The following is a 12388-nucleotide window of genomic DNA, read 5'->3' on the forward strand; positions in this document are numbered from 1 at the left end:
GTGTTTGTTTATGTGAAGGTAAGGAAATGATTAACAATTTTAATTTGTGTCGCAAAAATTGAAAGATAAAAAAAAATGCTTGTTTCATATGGTAGTGGAGGCGGTGGCACATGGTTACAATTTCCATGTGAATTAGTAGTAAGATATTATTTGGTGGTAATAACAATTAGCAATGGTTACAAATATTGTTATTGAGGTGAAAGTAGAAAAACAATTATAAATTCTAATGGTCAACTTTAAAAATGCAATATTGAAATAAAGAACAACAAAATTGTAAATTGTGTGACAAAGATATTCAGTTTAATATCATTATACATAAGTGAATTAATTTGTTTTAATTTATCTTGACAAGTTAGTAAAATAATGAATTAAAATAAAATCAAATGACCTATTTTGTTACTCATATAGTCATATTTCTATGGTATCTATAACATTGTAAAATGCTAAAATGATTGTACACTACTATTCAGGACCATTACATGGTACAACTATGAAGACTTTAGATAATCATGTAATGATCAACCATTGTGATTTATTATTGACATTAATCTTCTTAAAAATTATAAGAGCATTATCTTTTAGGTTGATAAAAGCATATGAAATGTAAAACTCGAAATAACACCAACTTCATTTGAATCTAGATCGATTCAAACCTAGTCCAATTTGAAATATGAGAGGATAGTAGAAAATTTTATTTTTCACCACTTCATTTCTATTAATTTGGACTTTCTCCACTTGAACCTGTTCAAATTTGATGTATATGTTCACCTATATTGGTTAATATCATGTTGTCTCTATCTCTTACATGTCTTTTATTTTTGCATCAAGTTCTAATATTTTCTACAGTATTATAAATATTTTTTATGTGCACTTAACAAAATATCATATATATTATAACATTTTTAGCACTTATCATATATATTACTCCTTGTTCTAACATTTTTCTACATTATTATGATATGTTTTTTATGTACTAAATAAATTTATTTTAAAAAATAATATTTCTCAAAACACTACTAGAAAAGTGTCATTTTCTTGCAAATTTTCCTGAAAAAAATATTCGTAGAAATTTTTTGCGAATTTTCTTGCAAAAAAATATTCGCATAATTTTTTTGCGAATTTTCCTGCAAGAAAATATTCGCAGAAATTTTTTGCGAATTTATTTGTGAAAAATAATTTACAGATATTTCTTACAAATTTTGCTACAATAATCATAGAAATTTTTTTCCATGGTAAAAATTTGCAGAAAATATTGTAAGAATTTTATTTTGTTTCTTGTAGATTTTCTTGCAAAAATAAATTCGCAAGTAATGTTTACTAAATGGTAGAAAAATTTTGCAGGTAACTTTTCTTGCAGATTTTCCTGCAAATTTTAATCAGCAAGAAAAATAAAAAATATATATATTTAAATTTATAAGTTTAATATTTTAAAAAAACTTCAAGTCCCACATCGATTGAAAATAAAGTAATTAAAGAGTATATAAGTTGGGGCAACACTTACCTAACAAGTTGATTTATATGGTTGAGTGTTAGGCTTATAATCTACAATTTTAGAATTTAAAAGATTATGTATCACATGTTGAAAGCATGGAAACAAATGTTTCAGATGAATTCATTGTGAGCATTTGAAAGTTGAAAAATTATAGATAGAATTTATAGTAATTTTTTAAATTTTTTTCGTAAAAAATATTCCTGCAAAATTTCTTGCGAAAAAATTCACAGGAAACTTTCCTGCGAATTTTTTTTTTGCAGGAAACTTTCCTGCGAATTTTTTTCGCAAGAAATTTTGCAGGAAAATTCCCTGCGAATTTTAAAATTCGCAAAAAAATATTATCCACGAAGGTATTACCTGCAGATAAAATTTCGCAGGAAAATTTGCAGGAACAACGTTTCCTGCAAATTTTTATGAAAAATTCGCAGGAAAAGTCGCATGTAATAAAATAAATTCTAGTAGTGAAAGTTGTATATATAATCCCACGTGTTTCATATTCCCATTACCCATTACCAAGTTGTGTATTAAGGATTTATTTATTTATTTCATGAATGTAAGTAAAAATTAGAATCCCCATCTATAATATAACTAGCTGAGTTAAATATTTATGTAACAACTAACAAGTGAAAAATAATAAAATTATTTTCATTACTGATATAATGTTTATCTAATAAAAAATAAAATCTTCAATTTTTTTTTTTTTATATTCATAACATATATCAATTTTCTATATGAACATAATTGTTTGTTAGTGTTGTATTCCATTTGTAATTGTATAGTTTTGAATAAATTTTAAACGATAATAATAATAATAAAGAGTGTCTTAAAAAAAAGTATATTAAAAAATGTATTATTACTTGGTGGTGGAGAATTGGAATAAATTTATAAAGACTTATATTCGATTATGCCACAGGCAGAATAAAAAAAATGTATTGCTTTGGCTTCTTAATTAACTAAGACCTAATTAATTATTGTACATATATTTGCGCACGTTATTAATGGTATGAAAGCAAACCAAGTTGGTTGCTTTGGCATGATTTCTCAAAGTGGATAACCGTGATATGAATATTTTCTAATCATAATCAAGTCTCGTTTCCCGCTAATTACGTGGAACTCACTCATCTTTTACTTTGAATTTCTCTGTTTGATTGCATTTAAATGAAAATCAGCAAGGTTTTGGTTGTGCTCCCTCGGGAGAAACTCCCTCAAGTTGATGTTTAAAACAATATTAATCTTGTTTATCTCTGCATTTGAACTACTTAATATTATGTCTACTTGCCCACCACCACAAAAAAACTTAACATAGTTTTAAAATAAATCCCAACTGAAGTAATCTTTATGGCGTTTCTGAATGTCCAACTTACGTCAATATTAAGTTGACGGCTGAAGCAGAAGAAACAGGATTATATCGAATAATTGTTTATCATTTTAAATTTTTAATACATATATAACAAACACAAACTTGTAATCTAGCTAGCTGAACTCGAATTGAAGCTTAAACAAAACATTCATCGATTTGATGGGGTATAAAAATGTTAAATGTCAATGGAACGATTTGGTAAAGGATAATGGTATGTGGCATAAAGATTCTTTTCTTTATTGAGCGTTCTAACGAGCTAATTGCAACTTGTTTGTACTTTAATTTGTTTTCAGTCTGTTTAGATTAACTCATTTAATTGGTAACTAAGATGATTAATGTATGATTAACAATTTATTGATCGGCTATTTTTTTAAAAAAGAATAACTAGTCATCCTTTTCCAAATAATCAAAACCGTGAAGAGTTATTCATCGGTGTAATTATCAACTTCGATCAAAAATAGCCCTAAGATTCCAATATTTTTAATTTTTTTTAAAATAATACTCTCATATCTAGTTGAGAAAATAAGATTAGCTTAAATGAAATATTAATGTTACATTTGAATAAAAAAGCATTTTAATCTAAATATATAAATTAAGTATTTGTTAATATATTTAATTCTATCACCGTAGCTAAACAAAACCATTTGATGTCGTGAGAGAATGATTTGGACGAGACAAATGATGATGTGGCTACTGCGTGGAATTTTCTAACTGTTCTAATTGCTACTTGTTGCTCCTGTGCTGGAATATAAAACTAGTTATATGTAAATCTTTAATAGCATACTATTCAAAATAAAACTTACTTTATTACATATATTAATATTTGTACGTCAATAAACTTGCACGATTTCCTTTTAGATAATAAATAGAAATGCATGTTTGATATTCTTCGATATTTTAAGTAAAATTATGGATGAACACTTATACGTTAGTTTACACCTTAAAGATATAAAAAAAAAATGGAAGAGAAATAAATATAAATATATATTAGTATGTTTAGTTTTACATTCATAATCCCATCAAAGATTCTCAAAAAAGTTAATGATTAACATTGACTTTATCTAAGATTGTGTTTTGTTCTAATTTATTTATTTTTATAAAAATAAAATAAATTATAAGATTCATCTTTTCACGTAATACTTACTTCATCTCTCAAATTTTTTCAAAAACAATTGACGTTCATCGATTTTTCTCCCAAGCAAATTGATGTTCATCTATTTCTAACAAAATCAAGATATTGAAATTAAGATAATACGGTATTAAATAATATTTTTTTTCTTCAAATTTATATCTATTAAATATTTTGTAATTCTTGTAAATTAATCTTAAACAACTAAATATTTGAAATGATCGATGTAAATAATAGTTATAGTTTGTTTTAATACCATTTCTCACACAATCAAAATGCTTTCAATTAAAAAAAAATGTTTTCCGGTGAGTTGAATTCAACGACTGTTGGAGCAAAAATTTAAACACGAATAATTTTTTACATGTGAAACGTGATTTTATAACTTTTGAACGAATTTTAAAACACGATAGGATGTGAAATTAGTATATAATATAAGTAATTTTGCAAATTGTGAATTAGTGACGTGGGTGTAAATAAGCATAGTAAAGTGAGAATGGTAGAGTTGAGTTGAGGTTGAGGTTGAGGTTGGGAAAGAGTTTAAATAGAGCCCGCCAATGCATTAAGTGCCACCACACTGAAGTCTCAACAATTATAGAAACATAGAATGAGTCCTTCTTCATATTCTCCGCCACCATCTTCACCACCAAATCATGATTATCCATATTATTCTCCTCCTCCTCCTCTTCCTCCATCACCACCACACTGCAACATGACCAACACAACAAAACCACCACCACCACCACCACCACCTCCACCTCCACCTCCAGTTAATTGTAACATGACGCCACCTTCACAACCACCTCTTCCTCCTGTTCGCTATAACTGCTCATGCCCTCCAAATACAACTTATTATTATCCTCCTCCTCCACCTCCACCTCCACGAACTTATAATTATTATCCTCCTTTTCCTCCTCCACCTCCACCTATTGTGGAGCACAACTACAAAGCTGTTATAGCGGTTTCCGCTTCTCTTGGGGGTATCTTGGTCGCTTTTATCCTCCTTGCTCTTTTATTCCTTGCTAAGCTCAAAAAGAAGAACCCCGTTGAACCTCCACCTCCACCTTCACCACCAACTCCACCTATATATGCTCCTGTTCATGATCAACCACAAACCCTAACCACTACAACTACCTATGAAATCATTCAGATTCAAGAGCCTGGAGGAGATGATGATTGTGAACCTGCCCCTATCTCTCATCATCATTCCTAAGTCACACACTTATACATGTATATAAGATTTAATTAGAATATATATATGGTCTGCATCAAGCATCATCATTTGTTTTTCAAATAAAATATACTAGGGAAACCTTGGTTGTATATATATTTGACACTGCATGCATGAATGCTGTTTGGAATTTGGATTGTCTTTTTCTTAATTCTTTTTTCAAATTGATGGTTTATGATTATGTAAATGTGATGATTGTATGGATCGATGGAGCAAATCAGTCACCAGACGGGAGAGTCACGGAGACTGCACATACATTAACTAATTCAGTCAGCATCATACAACATCATTGTATTGGAACAAAGTTTGTCTTTACAATTTTTCTTCTTTGGAATTGAAATTTCTTACACCAAGTTGTCCAATAAATTATATATGAGTTTATATGAATAAAAAATTATAAATATGTTTATATGAATGTATCAAGAGATATATGAGTATCAATAATGAGAGGGTCGGAGAAGTAAATTTGTACCGTATATACCTATACAATGATGACTAAGGTTTAAAAATTATTTGCTCTTAAAAAAGTATTCAAAATTATTTAATTATCACATGACTACTTTTTTCATTTTCCGCAGCAACACATGGCCACTTAAAAAGTCACGTGACTTTATGATTCAATTGTAATATGTAGTAATATTTTTTAACTAAATTATTAAGTTACCTATAAATATTCTAATACTATTACTAATATCATTTCATCAATTATATTATTAATATTATATATATAAATTATTTGGTAACAATAAATTCATAAGTAATTTTTGTTTAGGTTAATTAATTGAAGGTTGAAGAACCAAAATCGTGTAATTATCACACTTAATGAAGCAAAATTACATTTAAGCCTGTAAAATAAAAAAAAAATTAAATATTTTTTAATATTTTTATGGCTAATTTTAAATTCTCTTATAACATTTACTTATTCATCATCCTATCAACTTAATACAAAAACTACTATTGAATCTTTTCTTAAAAATATTAAATGCTTTTATTTTTTTCGGTATAAGGAACCAAGAGGATTAATAAGAAGGTATTATCTGAAGACAACATTTTTAAATCAATTGAAAAATATTGTAAAAAAATTCTAATATTACTTTTGTTTATTTTTAATTCATATTTTTAGGATATAATTTTTTTTATCGTTAATTCATAATAATTTATATGATAACTAATAGGTCAATTTAGATCTGAATGATAATTGGTCTTAATTATGGACTGCCACCTGGCCCAAGAATCATGGACTTTGTTAAAAGCGAACCTGAATTATCTTCGGACCTAGGATTTGGGCAGGAAATTTCAATTTATAAAAAGGTCTTTTTTTATTGAATAGTTTTTTGGTCAATCATTTCTGTCGCTTTGTAAATGAGAAATTCATGTTATACCGGATATAGATAAGACTAAAGCACCATAAAGAGGAAATAGGAGAATCCTCAACATAGATATTCTAAAGAGTGCGCAGTTTATAAGAGTTTAAATCACTCTACACATACCAAGATTATTGGATCTTAATGGGCTTGGTTGTGGGCCTAAATCCATTAAGGTTAGTATAAATAAGTGTAATCAGCGACTGATAAAGGTACATTTTCATAATTTGATTAGCATTGATATCTCTAAGACCGAGGACTGACTTAAGCATTAGAGTGTCTTTTACAGATATCCCCCTCTTTCCCTAGGATACATCATGGAAGACGAAGACCCAGTAGGAGTAGCAAAATTACCGGAGTACCCTCGTGCAGGTACATTTTGGCGCCCACCGTGAGGCCTGATTTTGAAGGCCTGCATTGTTTATCTCTTTTGCAGGATGAAGAGTTTGTAGAAGATGGTTACAACCACTTGGTCCAACCCGAATACGACTCGGGGCCGATTACTATGGAGGATAAAACTGATCTCTTAGATGCTGTGAATATGCTTCGCGAAGAAATAACAGTTGTTAAGAGAGTTCGGGAAAAAGACGCTCAGGAGCTTGAAGCACTCAGATCGAGCTTGAAAAATAACTCAAGACCTCGGCCGAAGACACACTTGGTCGAGCTTGAATAACAAATCAAGACCTCGACCAAGGACACACTCGATCGAGCGCGTAAAACAACTTAAGACCTCGGCCGAGGACACACTCAGTCAAGCACGTAAAACAAATCAAGACCTCAGCCAAGGACACACTCGGTCGAGCGTGAAAAACAATTCAAGTCCTTGGCCGAGGAGACACTCGGTCGAGCGTGAAAAACAATTCAAGTCCTCGGTCGAGGACATACTCGATCGAGCGCGTAAAACAAATCAAGACCTCGGCCAAGGACACACTCGGTCGAGCGCATAAAACAATTCAAGTCCTCGGCCGAGGACACACTCGGTCGAGCGCGAAAACAACTCAAGACCTCGGCTGAGGACACACTCGGTCGAGCGCTAAAACAAATCAAGACCTCGGCCGAAGACACACTTGGTGGAGCATGAAAAACAATTCAAGTCCTCGGCCGAGGACACACTCAGTTGAGCGCTAAAACAAATCAAGACCTCGGCCGAGGACACACTCGGTCAAGCGGGTAAAACAACTCAAGACCTCGGCCAAGGACACACTCGGTCGAGCGTGAAAAACAATTCAAGTCCTCGGTCGAGGACACACTCGGTCAAGCGCGTAAAACAAATCAAGTCCTCGGCCGAGGACACACTCGGTCGAGCATGAAAAACAAATCAAAACCTCGACCGAGGACACACTTGGTCGAGCGTGAAAAATAATTCAAGACCTCGGCCGAGGACACACTCGGTCGAGCGCGTAAAACAAATCAAGACCTCGGCCGAGGATACACTCGTTCGAGCGTGAAAAACAAATCAAGACCTCAGCCGAGGACACACTCGGTCGAGCGCGTAAAACAAATCAAGACCTCGACCGAGGACACACTCAGTCGAGCGTGAAAAACAATTCAAGTCCTCGGCCGAGGACACACTCGGTCGAGCGTGAAAAACGAATCAAGACCTCGGTCGAGCGTGAAAAACGAATCTAGACCTCGGCCGAGGACACACTCGTTCGAGTACGTAAAACAAATCAAGACCTCGGCCGAAGACACACTCGATCGAGCATAAAAAACGAATCAAGACCCCGGCCGAGAACACTCGGTCTAGTACATAAAACAAATCAAGACCTCGACCAAAGACACATTCGATCAAGCGTGAAAAAGAACTCAAAACTTCAGCTGAGAACACACTCTTCGAAAATGAAAAATGAATCAAGACCTCCTCGACGAGAGCGTAAAACAACTCAATCCTTCTACCGAGTATAACTTCTAACACACATGATACCTCGACCGAGAGGCATTCGGTCGAAAGTAACTTCAAACTAATCAATACATATTAACCGAAGACATAATCCATTGAACACGACTTTAACAATTTTAGACCCTTCGGCCTAAGACTTTTAATCAAAACTTTGAGGTTATAATGTCATGACACCCTGGTCAAAGACCTTTGGACAAAACCTTTTGAAGTTATTTATAGTATTAAAGTCCACGGTCGAGAAACCTTAGTAAAAGCTAGGCTTGACATTAAAAGTCCTCGATTTTATTGAAAACAATGTGATTGAAAAGTTAGGTGTTGAAGCCCCTTCGGCCAAAAATTGTCAAGGCCAAAAGCTTATAACCCCTCGGTTAAAAACTTACCATGTTCCCTTGTAATAATTATGATTCCTCGGCCAGGGAAACTTCTAAAAACTGTTTTATACATTATTAGTCCTTGGCCAGAAAGTTTGAAAGCTAAAAGTTTCATATACAATAATCCTCGACAAGTGAAAGTTGAAAATTGTTTTATGCATTCAGTCAAAGGAATTAAAAACTAAGTTTTAACATATTAAAAGGCCCTCTGCCAATTAAGAAAACCGTTTTGGTCCTCGGCTAAATGTTTAAAAGCTAAAAGTCTCGCGTATAAAGCATTCTCGGCCAGAAAAGTTTTGAAAGCCAAAATTATATATATGTTGGCCCTCGGCCAAATAATTGAAACATAAAGCTATACATACAAAAGGTTCCTTGGTTAAAAAGTTTTCAAAGCCAAAGTTTTTTATATATATATAGTAGTCCTCAGCCAAATATGATTGAAAACTTAAATTTTACATATAAAAAGATTCTCGGCCAAGTGATAGTTGAGAATTGTTTTACGTCCTCGGTCAAAGGAATCAAAAGTTAAATTTTACATATCAAATGGCTTACAGGAATAATTAGGAATTCTTGACCAAAAATTTGTCGATCAAATATTTTGATAATAAACTCAAAACAAGAACACGTTTAATCGTTATTAACCAATGAGTATTCTTGGCAATATGGTAAACATTCCATTAATTATTCCCAATAATATATAGTCAAAACCACGAGATCAAAACGAGATAAAATGAGTAAGAAGAACATAAGAAACGTCAAAACTTGATGTTCATTCATAACACACTGACGGATTACATAAAAGTCAAAGGTCATAGAAATGCAAAAAATAAACAAACATCAAGAAGTAAGAATTTAAGCATCAGGATCAACATCGGCTGGAGCAACATTGTCCTCGCCAACTAGGGAGGAGGGAGGAGGAGTATTGGCATCTTCAGTAGTAGCCTCATCAGGAATATCGTTCAAATCCATGAAGTTTCCCTTGTAAAAATCTTTTCCAAGGTCAAATTGAAAGTTCGAGGGAACATCAAGGAAACGAATGGCCTGCCGAACGGCATGATTAAAGCCCTCTTCATGTTCATTGTAAATCCTCTCCTCGACAACATTTTTGTAGGACGCATAATCGGAAATAGCTTTGTCTCTTTGAGCAGTCACCTCTTCAAGTTGTCCCTCGAACTCCCCCACCACTTTGGCCTTCGAAGCTTCGGCCTCACCTAACTTCTCTTAAAAATTGCTTACCAAGCCATGCAGTTTCGTGCGCTCGGCCTTAAGCTTGTCAAGTTCGGCAGAAAGCTCTTCATTTTTGCTGAGAGCCGAAGTAAGGGAAACTTCCGAATTCTTCAAACTGGTACAAAGCTTATCCATCTCAGTGATCGGTTCCATGAAGAGAGTTTGAGCTATTGCCATAGAACGACCCATCAACTCATACAAGAGAGATCACTTTGTCAACGAGTTCTCTTGAGATAAAAAGTTACGACCTTCCGGGGAAATAAACCCTTGGCCTAAGACTTCACGTGTGTTGATTGTCGGATTTAGAAAATGACTCGAAGTCAATGTAGGGGGCAAAGTACATGGACCGATGAAGTAAGGGGTCAAATGCTTTTGTTTCTTAGCTCTCATTCCAGCCTCGGCCTCGGTTTCCATGCGTTCGGTGGTTCTATGCTTAGGGCCCTTGTCCTTGTCTTTTGAAGGATTCTTCTTCTCAACCCGATGAGGGACTACATCCACCAAAGGCTCAGCAGGGTGAACTCCAAGTGAAGGAGTAGTAGTAGCAGCAGCGGCCTCGACCTTAGCATGTTCCTTTCGGACTTGGCAGAAGGAAGTGATGTTAGCACCAAAAGAAGCCATAATACCTATGAAAAAGATAAGTTAAAATCAAATTCACGATCACGAAACATGAGCAAGAGAATAATATATACCTTCAAGGTCTCGAATGGGATTGGGAGACTTAAGCAAATCTATAAGTCGTCGACATGGGAGGTCACGTGGAAGACTTTCCAAAAATGAGAAGTCAGAAAGTTCCCCGGGTGTAAGGAAGGAATGAGGAAGAATATCATATCGGAGTGGAGTCCGAGTCCAATAAAAAGGAAACAAAGGAGTATTATGATTATCAAAAAAGTAAGATTGACCACTCAGATGTATACACACCTTAAAAAAACCCACTTTGAACTTTTTATAAGAAGAGGTGAAAGGTTTCAAGAGTCTCCGAGAAGGGACTCGAGCTAAAGAGACCCACTTAATCTGTTCGGCCGGACGACAATAATAATGAAAAAGAAACAAACTAAATGTCGCTTTCACATGGGTAAACTTGCACAAACTCCAAAAGGCTTGCATGGATGCCCAACTATTTGGATGCAATTGAGTAGGTGCTACATTTAGGATTCGGAGAATACTGGTGAAGAAAGGATGGAAAGGAAGAACAATGCCGAGGTCACGAAAAAGACAATCATACATGTAAAAGAATTGCTTCGGTTTGCTATACGGTTGACAGGCAAATATATAATATGGAGTATAAGAGGCATCAGTTTTACAAGTCCTAGCATAATAGGGTACGGTTCGTCCCTAGAAGGGAAGGAGGATATTTCTACAATGCTTATGAAGTTCTCTAAAAGTCTAGGGTCACAAAACCTAGAATTGTGTGTAGCTACCTCAGGATGAACCCATTCAAACCTCAGTACCACTTTAGACTTACTATCATAAAGAGGATCTATATCTCCATCCTCCTTCTCGGTAAAGAGGATACCTTCAACATGATTTAAGCTTTCAAAGGAAGATGAAGAGTCCATACACGAGTGGTGAAGAGAATCATTATTCTCAAATGAAGACAAATTAAAGAAAGGAGAAGAAAAACTGGAAGTAGAAAAAGAACCCGTTACCTAGAAAAGCAAAGAAGACTTTGGGTAAGACAAAGCATAAGAAACCAAGAGCAACTAGGAGGAGAGTCTTCGGCCTCGGATAGTAAAATTTTCAACAGCGGAGTAAATGACATGGTGAGAATAAACAAGCATTTATAGCCGCAGGGTGAAAAACCTTTCCGTAAATAATAATAATAAACAAATAAAAAATGCCTCAGTTAAGAGGCTTCGTTTTTTAGAAAATCAACACTCTCAAAGCCGTAGAGACATTTCATCCTTAGCACAAACGTTACTAACACGCAACAATTAATTCAAAGAGACTTCTCGGTTGTTTTCGTACATGCTCTTTTGTATAAATGAAAGGAAAGCATCACGTTTTTGTTGGTTACGTGTGGGATGAAAAACCATTGGAAATGATTATGGAAACATGTACCAGTACTGTCAACCACCTTTTCGGATAAAGCAAAGGGAATAAGACAAAATTGGGGCACGTAACAAATATTAACGAACCTTATTCATATTTTAAGCTTTCTTCGATTATTAATAATAATAAATAATTTTAATAATCTTGAAAGCCTAGGGCATGTATATAAGATATAGATAAGACTAAAGTACCGTAAAGAGAAAATAGGAGAATCCTCAACATAGATATTTTAAGGAGTGCGCAGTTTACAAGAGTCTAAATCACTCTA

At 33.8% G+C, this 12388-nt stretch overlaps 1 protein-coding gene across 1 annotated transcript; it reads right to left on the reverse strand.

The window, feature by feature from the left end:
* Positions 1-9595: 9595 nt before the first annotated feature.
* LOC114916124 (uncharacterized) lies at positions 9596-11983 on the reverse strand. The gene is made up of 2 exons (XM_029272185.2): positions 10761-11983; positions 9596-10694 (listed from the first exon to the last, which is right to left on the reverse strand). The coding sequence occupies exons 1-2, from the start codon at positions 11293-11295 to the stop codon at positions 10279-10281; spliced, it is 951 nt and encodes a 316-aa protein (XP_029128018.1). The 5' UTR covers positions 11296-11983; the 3' UTR covers positions 9596-10278.
* Between the last annotated feature and the right edge of the window lie 405 nt (positions 11984-12388).

This window comes from Cajanus cajan, chromosome 6, assembly GCF_000230855.2.
Source record: "Cajanus cajan strain Asha chromosome 6, NIPB_CcT2T_4, whole genome shotgun sequence".
Lineage (NCBI taxonomy): Eukaryota > Viridiplantae > Streptophyta > Magnoliopsida > Fabales > Fabaceae > Cajanus > Cajanus cajan.

Excerpts from the sequence above, each read along its gene's own strand:
- LOC114916124 (XM_029272185.2), bottom strand. The coding sequence starts at position 11,295 with ATGTATGATTGTCTTTTTCGTGACCTCGGCATTGTTCTTCCTTTCCAT. Across the intron at positions 10,695-10,760 it reads TCCCATTCGAGACCTTGAAG|GTATTATGGCTTCTTTTGGT; the intron begins GTATATATTATT and ends TCTTTTTCATAG.